This window comes from Lipotes vexillifer, unplaced genomic scaffold, assembly GCF_000442215.2.
Source record: "Lipotes vexillifer unplaced genomic scaffold, Lipotes_vexillifer_v1.1 scaffold28, whole genome shotgun sequence".
NCBI lineage: Eukaryota > Metazoa > Chordata > Mammalia > Artiodactyla > Lipotidae > Lipotes > Lipotes vexillifer.
Genome location: NW_006793929.1, coordinates 153,587 through 173,419, shown reverse-complemented (window position 1 = coordinate 173,419; position 19,833 = coordinate 153,587). Strand labels below are relative to the sequence as shown.

At 41.7% G+C, this 19,833-nt stretch overlaps 1 protein-coding gene across 1 annotated transcript in view; it reads right to left on the bottom strand.

The window, feature by feature from the left end:
* Nucleotides 1-19,833, bottom strand: part of VWA3B (von Willebrand factor A domain containing 3B) — a 218,934-nt gene that overhangs the window by 115,198 nt on the left and 83,903 nt on the right. The window contains 2 exon segments of the mRNA XM_007466893.1: nt 3,167-3,354; nt 11,857-11,865. Of these exon segments, the coding sequence (XP_007466955.1) occupies nt 3,167-3,354; nt 11,857-11,865 (197 nt within the window).

Genomic DNA, 19,833 nt, shown 5'->3' with positions numbered 1-19,833 from the left:
GGGGGGGGGGGGGGATGGAAGAGGCTCACAGAAGGGATGCCAGAGCCACACAGGGATGAGAATCCAGGGGTCCAGGGGTGACTGATGTAGGCAGGGTTGAAGCACATAATGGGATCAGTCCTGATGTTCTCAAGGCAGGCAGGAAGGCGAACCATGCCTCCACCGCAGTGCAAAGATGGAAGGAGAAACACATCCTCTCTCTCAGTCTCACCATGTGCCCCCTACTTGGAATCCCATCACGTGGCATTTCCCAACTGTGCCTTGTGCATTTCCAAGTGGAAACACACCAGACCAGAAGTTACGAGAACGCAGGTGTCCGGCACCAGAGTGTCCAAATGGGAAAAGCACAGTGTTGAGAGCCCAACAGATGTGAATTCAAACCCTGCCTCTACCTGCCACGAGATCTCAGCTGAGTTGTCTAACCCCTTGGAGGCCCTGGGACTTCATTTTCTCATGTGTGATACAAGAACACAAATATTCACCTTGCATATAGAGTGGGTAGGCATTCCATAAATGCTCCTTTCTGACTCACCATGTTTGTAATAAAGAAAACAAGGAAGGCAACATCTAGTGGGCATCTCCTAAGTGCCAGGCATGGTGCTCATATGTGCAATTTTCAAATTTAGACTTTACACCACCCATTTTACAGATGTGGACAGTGAGACTCAAACAGGTTAAATTATTTGCTCAACATCTCATATTAACTGGTAGAAGCAGTATTTACACCCAAGTCTTCTCATTCAAGTCCGGTGTACTTTCCACCACACCACACTGCCTGGTACATAGTGACGGTTCAAGAAATATTTGTTGGAGGAATAAGTGATGAGACTAGAGTGGGTTTCTGAACATCAGGGCTGGCTTTGTGCTCAAGCAACGTAAGTGCCCATGAATGCAACGTGACTTCGAGGGGTGCCCCAAGACATCCAGCTACTAGGCTTTGCCTGCAATTCCCTAATTAGAGATGCGCTTTTGTCCCCTCTCCTCCCCTGCTCATCCGTCCTAGAAACTACACAGCAAAGGCACTTTTCGTCGTTTATTTCCCAGTGTCTCAATTTCCTGGATCCATACCTACAAAGCAGTTTCTATAGTTAAAAGTCTAGGGGGTCCTTCCCAGTGGGAGTCTGGGGGAACCCTAAAGGATCAACCTATTTCACAGCTTCAGTTTCTTTCTACCTTATACACACATCACAGTTTTAGGTATAAATCCAGTTTCAGATACATAGCCCCAAATACTAAAAATAAAATTGTCGGGCTCCCCTGGTGGCGCAGCGGTTGAGAGTCCGCCTGCCGATGCAGGGGACGCGGGTTCGTGCCCCGGTCCGGGAAGATCCCACGTGCCGCGGAGCGGCTGGGCCCGTGAGCCATGGCCGCTGGGCCTGCGCGTCCGGAGCCTGTGCTCCGCGACGGGAGAGGCCACAGCTGTGAGAGGCCCACATACCGCAAAAAAAAAACTTTTTTAATTAAAAGATAAAATTGTCCCTTTTTCATCAATATTGGTGAACGAGGACAGCTATACTGTACACTTCTCGACTTTTACTATAGTTTGTTAGTGTCAGAATTTTGAGGTAAAATTCCCCATTTATAAAGCCAAATTCTTCAAACCATCCCTGTAAAGTTTCATTTAAATTTGCCAAGAAAGCAAAGGATAAAATCAGTATTAGAGAAGACCTGTGCATACCACACTGTTGGGAGCCTGCAGTAAGCTATGTTCAAACTGACACAAATTCATATTTTAAAATATTCAGGGCCTAACGTAATTTAAAAATGAAAATTTAATTAGGTATGATTTCCTGAACTAATAACATTACTGAATAAGATCTACAAAATCAGAAAACGGTACTGGGAGAGGAAACCCACAAATGAGATTTCCCTGCAATGTAGCAATTACTCTGGATCCCAATATGTAAGCCAGGAAACAAGTCTTGCATCAATTCTGCATTTTTTCTCATTCAATTTTGATATTCTCCTCCTTGCAGTTCACTGTAAATGGCAACCAGAGGGCAAAAACACAACGTCATGTGGCTAATGTGGCCCCAAAGAAAAACAGCGCTTCCTCGGGTGGACGTGTGGAACCAGTGGCCATGCAGCCTAAGAGGGAGTGTCAAAGAGACTGGGGTTTCACCTCTGTAGGATTGAGAGACTTTGCAATGATGATCTTGACACTGAATCAGAGCCTTAGAGAATACATAAAGGGACACTGCATTTGGGAAGGACCTTGATTTCCCCTCCAAGTAGTCTCTGCTGGGCTGCCGTGACTGACATGTCTGCTCTGTGGCTTGCATTTTAGCTCTCACTTCAGTGTGTACCTGGGTTTTCACTATCTTCTAAAAGAGATTTCCCTCAGTTTTACAAATTTACAATATTCATTTTACCCTGATTTTCTGTTTCATATGGAGACACTTTTTAGTCTTTCTATAATCCTAAACTTCGGACAGTCTTCTGGGTCCTGTTCTACACACCAGTGTTTCTCAAAGTGTGGCTCCCAGATCAGCAGCTTCAGCATCATCTGGGGATTGTTATAAATGCACTTTCCTGGGCCCGGCCTCAAACCCAGTGACTCATGCACACTAAAGGTTAGGAGTCACTACTACGGATCATTATCCTTCCACTACGAGCCAGAGTCAGGCATTTTGAGAAGCTGTATTCCTTTCAGACCCATTGTCACAATGGAACTACACCTTTCAAAAGTTTACAGTATAGACCCTTACCACGCTATAACCCCTTAGAGAATACAATTTTATGTTTACTGGAAATCCAGTAAATGCTGGCTGGTAGCCACTTGAATAATGTAGCTCCAATATAGTGACGGTCCAAGAGGACCGTAGAAATGCCTGTTTTGGGGCATACTCACCAGCAGTTTCTCTCTTCCATTCAGTACGGGGAAACAAAGGGCTTCTTTTTTGACATAATGCCTGAATTTCTATAAGCACAGCTCCTGGCTTATGTATAATTATTGTCTAATTCACTTATATCCAGAAGCCATTCTCAGACTTGAGCTCCACTCCCACAAGTAGCATTCAGAAAAGTGTACGTCAGGGAACAGAGGGGCATCCTTGGTCAAAGGCAGCATTCATGCTGCCTTTCAACCTTGGTCCTGCCCTGGGTCCAGCCCTGGTCCTAGATGCCCCTCCCAGGGCAGCCCCGTCTAGGGGTTCACTTCACTTACCGCACTGGTCTGCACCGACTCGTTCTCTGGTTTGGCTTTTATATCAACAACTCCATCAGCATGACGGAAGGAGCAGTCAGCAATGACATCATAAAATGACAGCTTCTGGGATTTCAAACCATATTTCTGTAGCCACTTCTCAGAGTCCCAGGTGTCCTCTGGATTCGACTCATTTTCGGCAGAGGTTGCTCCTGATTGTAGTTTTGGAATCACAATTCATCAGCCGTTCATATGACACAAGACTTTCATATGTCATCCTCAACTTAATATTTTAAAGAAACATGTTTTTTGTTAGCTCACATTCTTTTCAGGAAGCATGCTTTCCAAAGCAGGACTGGCAGAGAATTGGTTCACAAGACTGGAAGGCAGGAATCTGCTACTTTTCATTTCACTTCCTCTGCTACCTAAGTTGACTGGACCCATGCAGAGGGGGAGGTGGCTGACAGGCAAGGCAGGAGAGCATTAACCGTAGGGTCAGAAGCTCTGGGTTCAAGTCCTGACCCTGTTGCTTACTAGCTTGGGCAAATTGCTCAAACTTGGGTGAGTCACCCCATTTAACCTCTCTGAGCTTCAGTGGAATTCTTCACCTGCAGGTAGGATCTGCTTGGCCTTCCTAAGGGTGTCGAAGTGATTCAATAGGAAAAGTTACGTGAAAGTGCATGGTAACGAGGAGGGGAGGGGAATCAGGGACAGGAGCTCCCCTGTTAACTTGGTGAATTTATCCTGATTCAGAGCCTGGCTCTCAACTCTGCAGGCTCAAGAACCTCACGTCAGCTCAGGTGCCTAGAGCTGTATCTATGACTCACTTTAGGCTCACATGATCAATTACAGCAAGAAGGCCGACTGCCCAAATATCCCTAGCCTTAGGCGCATTCCTTTGGTGTTTTCCAAATCTTATCTGTACTCTCTAAGTGGGAGGAGGTGTTATGTTACCTGAGCAGAACACCGGAGAAGCCAGCTTATCATACAAACAGCAAAGTATCTATCCATGTGGCTCAAAACCCCTGTGGCCACCCAAGGGAGAGTGGGGTATCTGAGGGTGGGCACAGAGGAGGCATGGTGTCTGGAGCTGGCCCGTGAGAGCTGACTGTGCCCCTTTCCCTCCCGACTCCAGGCTCAGTGGTAGCGCGTGGTGAAACTGACCATGCCTGCCGCCGGGAGCATAATACAAAATCTGAAAATCAGCAGATGCTACAAATGAGGGCTTTCTTATTCCAGAGAGTGGCTGATAACATTTGTCTGCATGATGCCCCTGAAAGGAAGGCAGAAAGGAGCCTGAGCTCTTAGCCCCAGTGGGACCCGTAGAGCCTCAGGAGAACCGGGAGAAGGTGCTGTGCGGAGAGGTGGTTTTTAAAACGGGTACTACCACGTATGAGGTCCACCAGCCCTACAGAGTTTATTTTCACTTGGATCAGTGGTTCTCAACCATGCACACTGGAATCCTCTGAGGAGTTTTAAAATATACTGATGCCTGGGCCCCATGCATTAGATTCTGTTTTAACTGATCTGGACGTTGAGATTTTTCAAAGTTCCCTAGGTGATTATACTGTGCAGCCAAGCACTAGGGTAAGATGAAAAGAGCTTTCTAAATTATGATTCGGTGATCCCTCCATTTATGATTCGGTGATCCCTCCATTTATGATTTGGTAATCCCTCCATTTATGCTTCTATCAGACAGATTCAAGTTAAATTATACTTTTAATGGGAAACAAAAATATTACCCATAGTTATCCATTACTATATTTAAGGGGATATATAATTAGAATAATATTTGAAGAAATAAAACACTTGAACACCAATTATTTCTCAGTAATACATAAAGGATCTGTCCATTAATGTTACATATGTCCTCAAATTTTAATAGAACAGCTTTTAAATAACGCACTCTGAAACCTACCGGAGCTGGAACTTCTCAAAGAAGCTTGATTTTGGCTTTTGAACTTTAAACCAATCTGGCATCAAAAGCCCCTTTGGACACCATCCCCGATGTCAGCAGTTGGTTTCTACATGATTCACAAAGTGTCTTTTCAATCTGCACAGGGGACTGAAATCAGAGGTTTCCCAGAGCTTCTGATCCCAAGGTTCTCCTGCAAGTTCTCCTGCATCGCAGGGAAAAAGCAAAAGGAAACTGGAGGCATTTCTGTCAGTGGGGTCAGCCTCCTTGGAGAAACCATTGCGTGACCTTTTTCCTCAATGCTGCTGATGACAGCCTAAGCCTTTGTCTCCTCTTTACTCCTACTTTATTCTCCTCCCGCCTTTACGATCGATAGGCGTGTAGGAAATAAACTTTTCATTCAATTATTTCCACAGCAACACACACGCCTATCACACGCTTTGCTCTGTTTTGGGTTGCTTTCTTTTGAAAAGACAAGAGCCTTTTATCAATTACAGATTCAAGCCAATCATAAAAGAATTTCCTAAAAACGCATCAAACAAACTCTAAGCAGGGATTTTTAAAGAGCCAGAGACTAATTTTTGACTGTAGCTTCAGTGCAGGACCAGGCAGTGCAGTCACCCTGAGGGTATGATTCAGGCTCCCAATTACCCTCTGAAAAGGGGTTGGAGGAAGACCCCAAAGTAACTTGAGCTTCATAAAGGAAAGAAGGGGCAGCCAAGCATACAAAACCAAAGAGCATAGGTGCCCCAAAGCTGAAGAAAGGAGAGAAAGGGTGAAATCTTTTCACTTTCAGTGCTAATTACACCACCCCCATCTGATCCTCATTTTCCCAGGGAGACGAGAGGAGTGGCAAGGGAGTCATCCATACATTACAGTCACTCACTAAGGGCTCCTTCCCACTCCCCTGCAGTTGTCTTACTTAAATGTGCTACATAAATTCTCGCCTATGGAGCCAAGGATAATACCTTCATGTATGATAGAGATGTGACCTCACAGTGCATCCTAGATTCTCTCTAATCCATGGGCAGATCACATCCATGTCACAGGATAACTTACCTGCCACCCGGCCCCTGTCCTACTTATCAATCTCAGAACATTTTTCAACGAGTAAGACCTACCGGCCAGTGCTTTCGAAACATCACAGCTACAGCCAGGGCCACAGCAAAAAGACAAACTGGACACAGTCCATTAGTGCCCACTCCTCCCCTAGAGGCTCACAGCCATCAAGGACTTAGAGCCACCCTAATTACCCTCCCCTTGGCGATGGTTAATCTTATGTGTCAACTTAGCCGGGCCACACTACCCAGATATCTGACAAACATCATTCTAGATGTTTCTATGAAGGTATTTTAAAAGTGAGATTAATATTTAAATTAGCAGACTTTGAGTAAAGCAGATAATCCTCCATATTGTGAGTGGGCATCTCCATTCAGTTGAAGCCTTAGTAGAAGACAGAGTGACGTCCCCTGAGGAAGAGGGAATTCTGCTTTTAGACCCAAACTGCAATACCAGCTCTTCCCTGGGTCTCCAGCCTGCTGGCCTGCCCTGCAGATTTTGGACATGCTGGCTTCCACAGTCATGTGAGCTAATTCCTTAAATCTCTCTCTATATACACACATGTATACATACACACACACACACACACACACACACACACACACACACACACACTTATATATACACATATCCTATTGGTTTTGTGTCTCTGAAGAACCATGACTAAGAGGCCCATCCTCCTCCACTGAAAGTTACTTGTCCAGCACCTCATTCCTGCCATGGCCCATGTGCCTTTCAAGGGAACAGTCAGCTAATGACTAAACTACGGCTCTAGATCTGGAACCAACCTCACAGAGCATCAAGTTCAGTGTCTCCCACAGTGTGTTCCACAGACTCTACTTCTGCTGCATGTCAGTGGCTATTACTCAGAAAGAGGGCTCCTTAGCAAAAAGTTTGGAGAGCTTGAAAATAAACAGTTTCAACAGGCTTTACAACAAAGGACTTGTCTAAGCCTTTGTTGTAGGAATCAGCAGTGGGTCTCACCGTGAGCAGAGGCATGAATCCTGTTTCCTAAAGGCATTTAGTCTAGGCCCTTTCTCCACAGAACATTTTGTAGGGCTTTTAATTGATAGATCACAGCTTGGTACACACTGTCCAACATCCCTGTTATCACAAGTGTCATGAGACAGTAAACCAACCCTTGGCTACCATGTGGAAAGCGGCACATCGTGTGGGAAGTGGCACTGTGAAACAGTTACAAAGAAGCTGGAAGTGGTGTCCAACAGCAAGCAAGCAAGCGAGAGAGAAGGAAAGAGAAAGAGAGAGGAAGGAAGCAAGGAAGGGAGGGAGGGAAGGAGGGAAGGAAGGAAGGAGAGAAGGAAAGAGAGGGAGGGAGGGAGGAAGAATTGAGGACAGCTGGGAAGGGAGAGAGAGGAAGGAGAAAGGGGGCAGCTGCCAGGTAAAGAAATCTGGACACTCCTGCTGGTGAGATGGGTGAGATTTCAACAGGCTCGGCAGGCAGCAGCTGGTAGGACTGAGGGTTCTCTGAAGGTGGGATGATGAGGCCCACCTGGTTCAGGAGCCCAAGAGACAGGTGTTGACGGCGTGGCTCAGGAGAGTAGACTGTCTCCGGGCAGTTACACACTTTGTTCACTGCACTTGCTGACTGGCTGATACCTTCTGTTCATCTACACTTGTTAAAGCACCGAGGGCTGAGCATGTGTGACTGGCACTGGGAGGGGAGCCAAGCCAGGGGGAGGAGGAGATGGAAGGGCAGGGAAAGGTACCCACTGATATTCTGCACAACTGAGTTCACCTGGCAGATTGGGGTAAAAGTTCTCTGGAGTGCCCCAGGGGGTGCACACACGAGGGCAGGGGTACCAGGAGATGCAGTGACGTGCCTGAAGTCACATCTCTAATATGTGCAGCTGTAGAGTCTGCCCCGAGTGGACTGTTGAATAATCTTGGGAATGACGATTAGCGTGTGCAACCATTACGTTCATGGGAGATTGGGAAAGAATCTGGATGAATTCTAGGCCCTTTCTCCCCTGAAAATGATTTTTACTTCCTACTTGTAATGCTTGTAAAAATCAAAGTAGAATCTGTTGAAAAGAAGGGTTCCATGGTTTATGCAACTTCAATAAACCAGCAAAAAAACGATCTCAACCCTGAGTTCTCTAACTCCTATAATCTTCAGGGGGTGTAAGCAGGAGGGGAAGGAAGTTAAATGAACTAAGAAGCAAAAAAGAAGCAGATGTAAAATTAAAGAACATAAAGCACGGATAATGGATAGGATGTGGGAGAGGAGCTAATGCCTCTCAAAGATATCGTTCTGTTTTCTAATTTTTTTTCTTCTGCCTCGTGATTCTGAAAGAAGGAAGCTTAAATAAAATTACAAGTAGGCTGCGGATGAGGCAGCTGCAGGAAGAATGTTTACTTTCTGATGATACCTGCAACTAGACACTGAGAGATAAGGAGCAATAGCTCATGACAAACCTGCATGAAGGCTAAGAAGAACCCACCAGTAGAGCACAGACTCCAAGGGAAGAATTTCGAAAGCCACACATTTCATGTGTCTATGTCTAAAATGACATTGAAAATAAATTGAAAATAGTTGAGGATCAGTGACATAGGCCACAAATTATACCAAAGGCAACTATTTCTTTAAAAGATAGCATGACACAGCAAGAGAAACACAGACCAATTCAAGATGTTTGGTATAAAGTGGAAAAGTCAAGATTAAGAAATGAGAAGAGGATTAATGGAGTTTGGGAATTTAAGGTTAAGAACCTGAAATTCTTGCGGTAGTGAGAATGGCAACTCTTAGAGTGGGAATACTAGAATTAAACCAAGACAGAGATCTGAATCTGCTTCCCTTGGGAAATTAAAATATTTGCCACTTTTTTGATCTTGCATCAACAGAGAACATGTTTTGTATTATTTTAATCCTTTTAAATTTATTGAGACTTATTTTATGGTCCAACATATGGTCTCTTCTGGAGAATAATCTGGGTGCATTTGAGAATGTGTATTATACTGCCGTTGCGTGGAACAGATATCTATAGATATCTATTAAGTCTACTTGATTTATTGTGTTGTTAAAGTTTTCTATTCATCTTCTGCCTGGTTATTCATTTTTTTTTTTTTTTTTGCCACCTTGCGGCATGTGGGATCTTAGTTCCCTGACCAGGGATCTAACCCGGGCCCCCTGCAATGGAAGCACAGAGCCTTAACCACTGGACCACTGGGGAAGTGCCTCCATTCATTATTGAAAGTAGGATATTGAAGTCTTCAACTATTACTGTTGAACTATTTCTCCTTTCAATTTGCCAGTTTTTGCTTAAAGATCTGCTGTTAGGTGCATATATGTTTACAATTATAATACCTTCTTGGTAAGTTGACCCTTTTATTATTATCAGATATCTCTTTGTAAAAATCTTCTGTTTTATAATCTATTTTGTCCAAAATTAGCATAGCTACTCCATCTTTGATTGTTACTATTTGTATGTCTTTTTCCATCCTTGACTTTCATCCTATTTGCGTCTTTCAATCTAAAGTATTTTGTAGACAGCATACGGTTGGAAAAATTTTTTTAAAAACCCGTCTGTTTATCTCTGCTGTTTAACTGAAGTGTATAATTCATTTTTATGTAATATAGTAAGTGATATGGTAGGATTCACATCTGCCATTTTGCTATTTGTTTTCTATATGTCTTAAATCTTTTTTGCTCCTCTATTCTTCTATTACTGCCTTTTGTGCCAAAAAAGATATTTTCTAGTATACCATTTTAATTCCCTGGGCACTTCTTTTACTAAATTTTTTTGAGTTATATTTTTAGTGGCTGCCCTCAGGACTACACTTAATATCTTAACTTACCACAATCTAGTTCGGATAAATGCCAAATTAATCTCAATGGGTACAAAAGCTTTGCACCTATATAGCTCCATTCTCTCCCCACTCCTTGTGCTGTTATTCTCATATAAATTATATCTTTATACATTATGTGCCCATCAACACATATTTATAATTATTGCTATGTGTGCATATGTGCAGTTGTCTTTTAAATCGAATAAGAGAATAAGTTCAAACAAAAGCTACATTTATACTGTCTTTTATATTTACCCACGTAGTTATCTTTTCTTTTTTTTTTTTGCAGTACGCGGGCCTCTCACTGTTGTGGCCTCTCCCGTTGCGGAGCACAGGCTCCGGACACGCAGGCTCAGCGGCCATGGCTCACAGGCTTAGTTGCTCCGCAGCATGTGGGATCTTCCCGGACCAGGGCACAAACCCGTGTCCCCTGCATCGGCAGGCGGACTCTCAACCACTGCGCCACCAGGGAAGCCCCCCATGTAGTTATCCTTATAATGTGGATTCAAGTTACCCTCTAATACCCTTTCATTTCATCCTTGAAGACTTTCTTTATTATTTTTTATAGGGCAACCTTTCTAGCAATGAAATCTCTCAGTTTTTGTTTATCTTGAATGTGTTAATCTCTCCTCCTTTTGATGGATAATTTTCCCAGATATAGTATTGTTGATTGACAGACTTTTTCTTTCACCACTTTGAATATTTCATCCCACTGCCTCTGGCCTCTATGGTGTCTGATGAGAAATAAGTTGTTAATTGTACTGAGGATCACTTGCATGTGATGAGTCACTTGTCTCTTGATGCTTTCAGGAGTCACTTTTAGGGCCTGGTGCTTTATGTTGTGGACAGTTGTTTGTTATTGATTCAATTTCTTTAACAGATATCGGCCTATTAAGATTGTTTGTTTCAGGGCTTCCCTGGTGGCGCAGTGGTTGAGAGTCCGCCTGCCGATGCAGGGGCCATGGGTTCGTGCCCCGGTCCGGGAAGATCTCACGTGCCACGGAGCAGCTGGGCCCGTGAGCCAGGCCACTGAGCCTGCATGTCCGGAGCCTGTGCTCCACAACGGGAGAGGCCACAACAGTGAGAGGCCCGTGTACCGTAAAAAAAAAAAAAAAGATTGTTTGTTTCTTCTTGCGGGAGATTTGACAGATTGTGCCTTTCAAGGAATTGGTCCATTTCATCCAGGTTATCAATTTTGTAGGCACAGAGTTGTTCATAATATTCCTTTATTATCCTCTTAATATGGGATCCCTAGTGATGTTTTCTCTTGCATCACTGATATTTGTAATCTGTGTGTTTTCTCTTTCGTTCTTAGCTAGCCTGACTAGAAGTTTATTGATTTTATGGATCTTTTCAAAGAACCAGAACCAGCTTTTGATTCTGTCTGATTTTCTTTACAGATTTTGTTTTCAACTTCATTAATATCTGCTCCAGTTTTTATCATTTTTTTCTTCTATGTACTTTGCATTTAATTTGCTCCTCTTTTTCTAGTTTCCTAAGGTGGAAGCTTATTGACTTTGGATCTGTCTTCTCTTTTAATTTAATTGCATTCAATGCTACAAATTTCCCTCTAAGCACTGCTTTTGCTGCATCCCACAACTCTTGATAAGTTGAATTTTTATTTTCATTTAACACAGTCACTTTCTAACAACATGATTCTAGCTCTGACATTTCATCATATCTTGTATTACATTCCCATAACCTTCCTGAATTAAATGCACCACATCTACAGAATCCTAATGAAATAATTCTTCTTCCACATTTTGGGGGGATTTTTTCAGTGAGAGCCTTAACACTCATTTGTGGAAGCATTACATGCTACTCTTATGCAGATGTTTTTGTTTGTGTTTTTTGTCTAGAAAATACAGAGCTCACTACACATGAGAAAACATATGCTTGAGTTAAACAAAATACTGGTCCTTTCTAGCACTCTCACTTGCTGCTTATTAATCAGCTTCGTCAATATTCATCTAGGAGCTTAGCTTTGACACCTATATCTTCTTTAACCCTAAGTCTTGCCAGGTTCAATATTTGAATTCTCCCTCAGATCTGCCCACTTAGCATCATCTTCACATACTATCACCCTAGTCCAATATTCTTTCATTTCTTGTCTATATTAACATCCTAACTCTCTTCCCTCATCCTCACTTGGTCCCTCCCCTCCAATCTTTTCCCACACAATAGTCAAAGTGGTTTTTTTCTAAATACAAATCTGATCTTATCATTCCCTTGCTTAAAAGCTTCCACTGGGTTCCCATTGGTCTGAAATTAGGAAATGACTTCTCATGCCATGGACTCCAGACCCAGCATGGTCTGGTCCTTATGTACTTTTCCAGACTCATCACAAGCCAACTGCTAACTTGAATTCTGAGCTCTGGCCACACTCATCTTTTCCAGCTCTACTAAAGTGCCATGCTCCTTCCTGCCTCAGGACCTTTGCATGCGCTATTCTGTTGCCTAGCATAAATTCTTCCCTTACTCCCACGCTTCATCTCATTAACTCACCCTCTCAACCCTCAGATATCAGCTCCAATGTTATTTCCTCAGCGAGGCTTTCCTTTACCCCAAAACCCTCAGGAGCTCACACCTTTCCTTAGTCATACTACCCCAGGTGGGAATTATACTTCCATGTGCTTCTGATTTTCTACCCTTCCTGAACAAGAAATGGTACAAGATCATACTTTATTAGGGGCCATTCCATGTCTGTTTTTGGTCATTATACTCACTGTCTAGCACAGAACTACATATAGTGAGCATTCAATAAACAAAAGAATAAATAAATGGATCAAACTTTTTTTATACTATCATTACATTCTATGTGTCAGCACAATTCTGAGTGTTTTGCATATATTTTCTCATTTAATTCTCACAATAGCGCATTGGGTAGGTATTATCTTTATCCCAATTTTGCAAATAAGGAAACTGAGGCACAGATAATAAATGTCTTGTCCAGGGTCACACAGGAGTGGGCAGAGCCAAGATTAATGTCTTTGTAACTCCAAACCTGTGTACCTCACCATCACCAATGACTACAGGGAAATCCAGCCAGTTATTTAATACAATGCCAATAAAAATGAGCATTATCTCTTTCTCCACTTGTTAAAAAAAATGCTCAAAACTCCCGTAGAGCTCCTTGACGGAACTTCCTACAGAGCCTGAATGGACCTTTTGCCTCTTCCTTGTCTTTTGACATTGAGTTTGATGTTCTGAACCAACCATGTATGCGGAGTCCAATTTCGGCATCACTACACAACATGATTAGACTAATTATCTCTAGTGAGTCATAAAATGTCTGTGAAGGTTACTGTAAATGCAGAGTTCCTGAAATGCTTTGAGCTGAAGTATCATCCAAAGAAGAGTAAAGTCTCCCTAACTTTGGACAAATTCTTGAACGTTTTGTGAGAAAGGCCATATTACCGTTTGAGAGCCATACCTGGCACACACACAGACACATACACAAACACACAGAATGCTCGGATATGCCAACACCAATGTCTCTGAACAGCTCAGCACTTCAGGAGAGATGCACAGGCTCCTGTGTTACTTTATTAAGAGCTGTGTTAAGGTATAATTGATAATTGATAACAATAAACCATATACATTTAAAATGTACAAACTGGTAAGTTTTGCCATACGCATGGTTAGGTTTATGTCAATCATTTTGCTATTTGTTGTCTACTGGCCCCATCTGTCCTTAATTCTCTCTCTTTTTTTCCTGACAGCTTTTGGATTGAGTATTTTCAAATCCAATTTATCTTGTTTGTTGGCTTGTTTTGTTATTTAGTGGTTATTTTAGTTTATAGTACACACTTTCAATGTATCATGGTCTAATTTCGATTGATATTATATCACCCCACACATAGTATAAGAACCTTACAATAGCATATTTCCATTTCTCCCCTCCTGGATTTTTTGTTGTTGTTGTTGTTGCAATGCAGTGGTTTGCTGTTTTTACAATTGTGGTAAAATACACATAACACAAAATTTATCATTGTAACCAGTTCTAGGTGGCATTAAGTACATTCACACTGTTGAATCACCATCACCACCATCCAACTCCAGAACTTTTACAGTATCCCAGACAGAAACTCTGAACCCATTAAATGACTCCCTCCATTCCCCAATCCCACCAGCCCCTGGTAACCACTTTTTGGGTCTGGCTTTTCACTGAGCATAGTGTTTTCAAGGTTTATCTGTGTTGTAGCATGTGTCAGAGTTTCCTTCTTAGAGCTGAATAATATTCCATTGTCTGTATATACCACCCTTTGTTTATCCAGTCATCTGTTGGTGGACTTTTGGGTTGTTCATCTTTGGAACTTATGAATAATGCTGCTATTCCCCTCCTGCCTTTTATGTTACTATTGTCGTACATTTAACTTATATATATATGGTATAAACCCCACAGTACACTGTTATTATTTTTGCTTAAACAGTCAACTGTCTTTTAAAGGTATCTGAATAGAAAAATATCACCTATTTACCCATGCAGTTATTCCCAGTGTCCTTAATTCCTTTGTGTAGAACCATGTTGCCATTCATTTCTTTCCATATCAAAGTATTACATGCTCCTTCTGCCTGAAGGATTCCCTCTAACTTTTCCTGCAATGCAGATGAGCTGATGATAAATTCTTTCAGCTGTTGTATATGTGAAAATGCCTTTATTTTGCCTTTGTTTTTGAAAGATATTTTCACAAAATATAGAATTCTAGATTGACAGTTTAAAGTACTGAATGAAAAAAAGATGTTACTCCACTGTCTTTTCACGTGCAACAAGAAATCTGCTGTCATGCTTATCTCTGTTCCTTTTACAGAAAATGTCATTTTTGCTCTGCTTGCTTTTAACATTTTCTCTTCCTTAGTGGTTTCAAGCAAATTGATTGTGATGTCCTTTGGTTTTTTTTTTTTTTTTTTTTTTTTAACATCTTTATTGGGGTATAATTGCTTTACAATGGTGTGTTAGTTTCTGCTTTATAACAGAGTGAGTCAGTTATACATATATATATGTTCCCATATCTCTTCCCTCTTAACTTTTAAGAGGAATCAGAGGTTGTTGGGAAGGTTGTTAAAACCCAAATTTGCAACTGGAATGCTTGCTGAAAGCACCTGGTTACCTCAGCAGTCAATATAAATTACAGAGGCTTTCGTCCTTATCCCCTCCTGGGGCACGTGGAGCACAGCCCTAAGGGAACTCCTATTACTCTTTTTTCCAGTGCTCCAGGAGACGTGCACATCTGTTGTTGACACATGTGGAACCTCAGCTCTCCCACCACCTCTCACACTGTTGATGTGATCATGATATTTTCAAACCTAAGGAAGGACCTCCAGGCAGAAGGAAGACACACCTGACACAATTAAAACCAAAACAGTTGGCACACTGGGATACAGATGAGGAATTTACTGCCTTTCTCTGTACACTCCGAGCTGCTGGATGTTAGTGAAGGGTTAAGCTAAGGACAAAATTAAAGAATTGTATCTGTTTTCTTATTACATGAAGAGGTTGCATCACTTGGTTTTTCCTTAAAATCTCTGACCATAAAATTGTGACCCTTTCCTAATTTACCTGGGCTACTTCAAGTTTACTTTGGGGAACTCCTTTCCACAGACAGATTGACATTGCCTTTTAGGATCTTGCAATGCATGCTGGTTAAGAATCTTAGCCTGGGAACCACCCGGACCTGGGTCTGATACTTGACTCACCGCCTACTTACTAGCTGGGTGACCTCAGGCAAGTAGCTTCCCCTCGGCAAGCCCATCTCCTTATCTGTAAAGCAGGTAGGACACCCCACTGCCAGCCTGGGAGTATTCTTGTGAGGATTCAGAGAGACCTTGGTATCAAGTCTTCCTCTCGGTGACCGACGCATAGTTAAGTACTCAATAGTTTCTTTGTTTTTACCATTGTAATTGTTTTACAAAAGAGAGTCGAACAGATAAAATGCACAAGCTGACCTGTAACATAATTGAAAAACTTAAGGCAATGCACATGTATTTTGGCAGTTTAGAATGTGATAACTGGACAAACGTTTCTTCCTTGTTGAGTGCTCAGCAAAGTCTGCATACTGTGCTATTAGAAATGCCTGTTATAAGGGGAACAGACCTCCACCAGGTTCATAGTATCATTTGAATTTGAAGGCATTCCTTTCTCACAAAAGGAATTGCCATTTGAAAGGACAAGTCCCTATGAGGAGTAGAACAGACAGCAGAAGGTCTTGGCTTTTAGCTGCCTGAGCCATCTCAAATAATTCATCCAGTCTTCTTGACCTCTGCTTCAACCTCTCTGTCCAGGAAAGCAACAGGTATATTGCATGCAAGGAGGTTACTGATTCCTTCAAGTTTGATTTTGGGGTCAGATAGAACTAGCTTCAAATTCTAGCTGCACAGCATGCAAGCTGTGTGGCTAATGATTTTGAGCCCTAGTTTATGCCTCTGGGAGGAGATTAATGGGGTACCTTCCTGATAGGTTTGCTGGGAGGATTAAAAGAGAGCAAATTGCCCAAGCTTTGCAAATGGCAGCTAATAAAATAATGAAAACTTTTTGCTTTCAGAACTCTATCTTAAATTGAGGACTCCAAAGAGCTTCTGTGACTATTATTAATTTTTAATTAAAAGTAAGTTAAAATTTATTTTATTACTATGAGAAACAAAATGAGAAACTTTAAAAATATTTGTGTATTAATTTAAAAATCACAGCAAACTCTTAATATGCTAACATAAAAATACATTTTTAATAAAAAGTAACTTTTTTTAAAAAAAGGAACAAAAGAGAAGACTTCATTAGTTTTTTTTTTTCAAGTCCCTTTAATGTCTTAGTAGGAAGGAGTGGAATTCTCATATCTGCTTCCACTAAAATCTGTTGCAGTATCACACATTACTTAGCTTCTGGAAAACTCCACTTTACACCCTAGATGGAATGAAAGCAGAGAAAAGCAAATAATACCTTGGCATTATAAAAATAGTTTTGACCTCATGGACTCCCTGAAAGGGACTCAGGGACCCCCCACTCTTTGAAAACAACCGACTTGGGACAACTGTCTTTCAAACTCTCAAACTGTAGATGATCCAAAGGCTTATGTAGAAAAAGAATGTTACAATGCATAAGAGAAAGAGAAACATCAAGGCCAAGAATATAGAATATCTGAGTCCCACTGAAGAATTTACTTTTAGAAATAAGCTTGTACTCAAGTACGGGGCAGGAGAACAGCAGGAGCCCGAACATATTTACAGAATCAGGCAAGTATCAGGCAAATATATTCTCCAAACAGACTGGACAAACTTGTGATGCCAGTAATCCAGACATCACAGATCACTGCTTCTATGTCTCTTTCTCCGTTCTCCACCACTCCACACCAGCACTGCAGGAAAATACCCATTTGCTCTCTGGATTATCGAATGTTGTAGTTATACCCCACCAGGGCATGGTGACTCAAACCCAGAAAAACTCATGGGTTTTTCAAACACACAGACCTGGGTTCAAAGGCTCGAATTGCCACTTAAGAGCTATGTAGTCTTGGAAAAGTTACTTAAATTTACTGAATCTCATGTATATGATGGGGATTGTGATGGACTAAAAATGACCATATTCTCTGCAACTCCTCCCATCAAAAGTGTGGAATGCAATGGAATACTACTCAGCCATAAAAAAGAAACCTTACCATTTGCAATAACATGGATGAATCTAGAGGGCATTATACTAAATAAGTCAGACAAAGACAAATACCACATGTGATCTCACTTATATGCAGAATCTAAAAAACTAAACAAAATGAAAACAGACTCATAGATACAGAGAATAAATGGATGGCTGCCAGAGGGGAGGGTGGGTGAAATAGCTGAAGAGGATTAAGAGGTATAAACCTCCAGTTATAAAATAAATAAGCCTGAGGATGGAATGTATAGCACAATAATGGTCAATAATACTGTCATAACTTTGTATGTGGACAGATGGTTACTAGATTTCTCGTGTGATCATTTCATAATGTATGCAAGTCAAATCTCTATGTAGTACACATGAAACTAACATAATATTGTATGTCCACTATCTTTCAATAAGATTTTTTTTAATTAATTAAATTTATTTAACACACATAGAGCTAATTCAAGTAATCTCCTTCTTGAGTGAGCTTTGGAGTTTTTGTCTTCAAGGAATTTGCCCATTTCAAGAAAGTAATCAAATTTTTTAGCAAAGTTGTTTATTATATTCTCTTAATCCTTCTAATGATGTAGATCTCTAGTGATATTTTTTCACTCCTTACACATAATGTATATATTCTACCTTTTTTTTGAATTTTTGAATTTTATTTATTTTTTTATACAGCAAATTCTTATTACTTATTCATTTTATACATATTAGTGTATATACGTCAGTCCCAATCTCCCAATTCATCAATAATGAATCTTTCAATAAGATTTTTTGAAAGTTGAAGTCTATTTTCTCATGTCTTGAATTGGGCTGGCGCTGAGTCTGCATCACTCTATGTGGTCGAAGCGGCAATACTTAACTTTTGAGCATGGTTTCAAGAGGCCCTGCAGCTTCCACACTTACCCTGTGGAACCCTGAGGCCCCCGTGCTGTGATGAAAGATTCCATGGAGGAAGAGGGCCAGCCATCTCTGGTGAGGCCCCAGACATCTTATCCCATCCAGCCTCAGCCAAGCAGCCATATGGAGAGTTCCGGTGAAAACAGCAGAACCACCACCCATTCAGCCCACAGAACTGTGAGAAATGATCATTCTGTTTTAGGCTACTAAATAGATGGGTAGTTTCTAGGGTGACCAATTTGTCCCAGTTTGCCTGGGACTTGCCCACTTTTAGCTGCCAGTCCCACATCCCAAGAAACCCCTCAGCCCTAGTTGGTCACCTATTTGTAGCACAATTGCAAATACCTTACACAGGAATAAGAGCGTTCAACTCAGTGTTTGAGAGAATTAAGTGAAATGATGAGGTAAAGGCAAAATATAGACAGAGCCCATAAAATGAAAGGTTTTGTTTTTCTTTTCAATTTATAAAATAACTTTATAATAATTTATAATTACTCTATCTTTAATAAAATAATATTTCCATAGCTAATTAAAATTTGATCTTTTATCTTTGTCTATAACTGAACTTCTCATTCAGGGCCCTAATTGCTTTTTTTCTTTTTTTAAATTAGTTTATTTATTTTTGGCTGCGTTGGGTCTTCGTTGCTGCACGCGGCTTTCTCTAGTTGCGGCGAGCGGCGGCTACTCTTCGTTGCTATGCGCGGGCTTCTCATTGTGGTGGCTTCTCTTGTTGCGGAGCACGGGCTCTAGGCACGTGGGCTACAGTAGTTGGGGCACATGGGCTCAGTAATTCTGGCTCGCAGGCTCTAGAGCTCAGGCTCAGTAGCTGTGGCGCACGGGCTTAGCTGCTCTGCGGCATGTGGGATCTTCCCGGACCAGGGCTCGAACCCGTGTCCCCTGCATTGGCAGGCGGATTCTGAACCACTGCACCACCAGGGAAGTCCCGGGACCTAATTGCTTTAAATATACCAGAGAGCATTCTCTGCTGGAGAATGCTGCATTTTCAGCTAAGCACGAAGGTAGCAGGCCCCTGGGAAATTATGAACCAAAAAGAGAAAGAAAACATTGGACTTAGCTAAATTCAAACTGGCTGTGAGTTCTCAAAAGAGTATCACTGTTGAAGATGGAAAACACTTAATATTATGTCATTCTGGGTGGGTCTAGAACAGGACCTTTTTTTGGACAATATTTTTCCCCAGGGGCATGTCTAGTGAAAACATAATCCACGGAGATGATCTGCAGATAAGGTCAATGCCATGTGCCCACAAAAAGGCAGAATCTCGGGGGCCTACTGGTTAAGAGAGTTGAAACCTTTGAAACTCTATTTTAGAGCTTTCCTTAGGAAGAAAAGTGGGAGGCTGGGGTGGTGGTGGG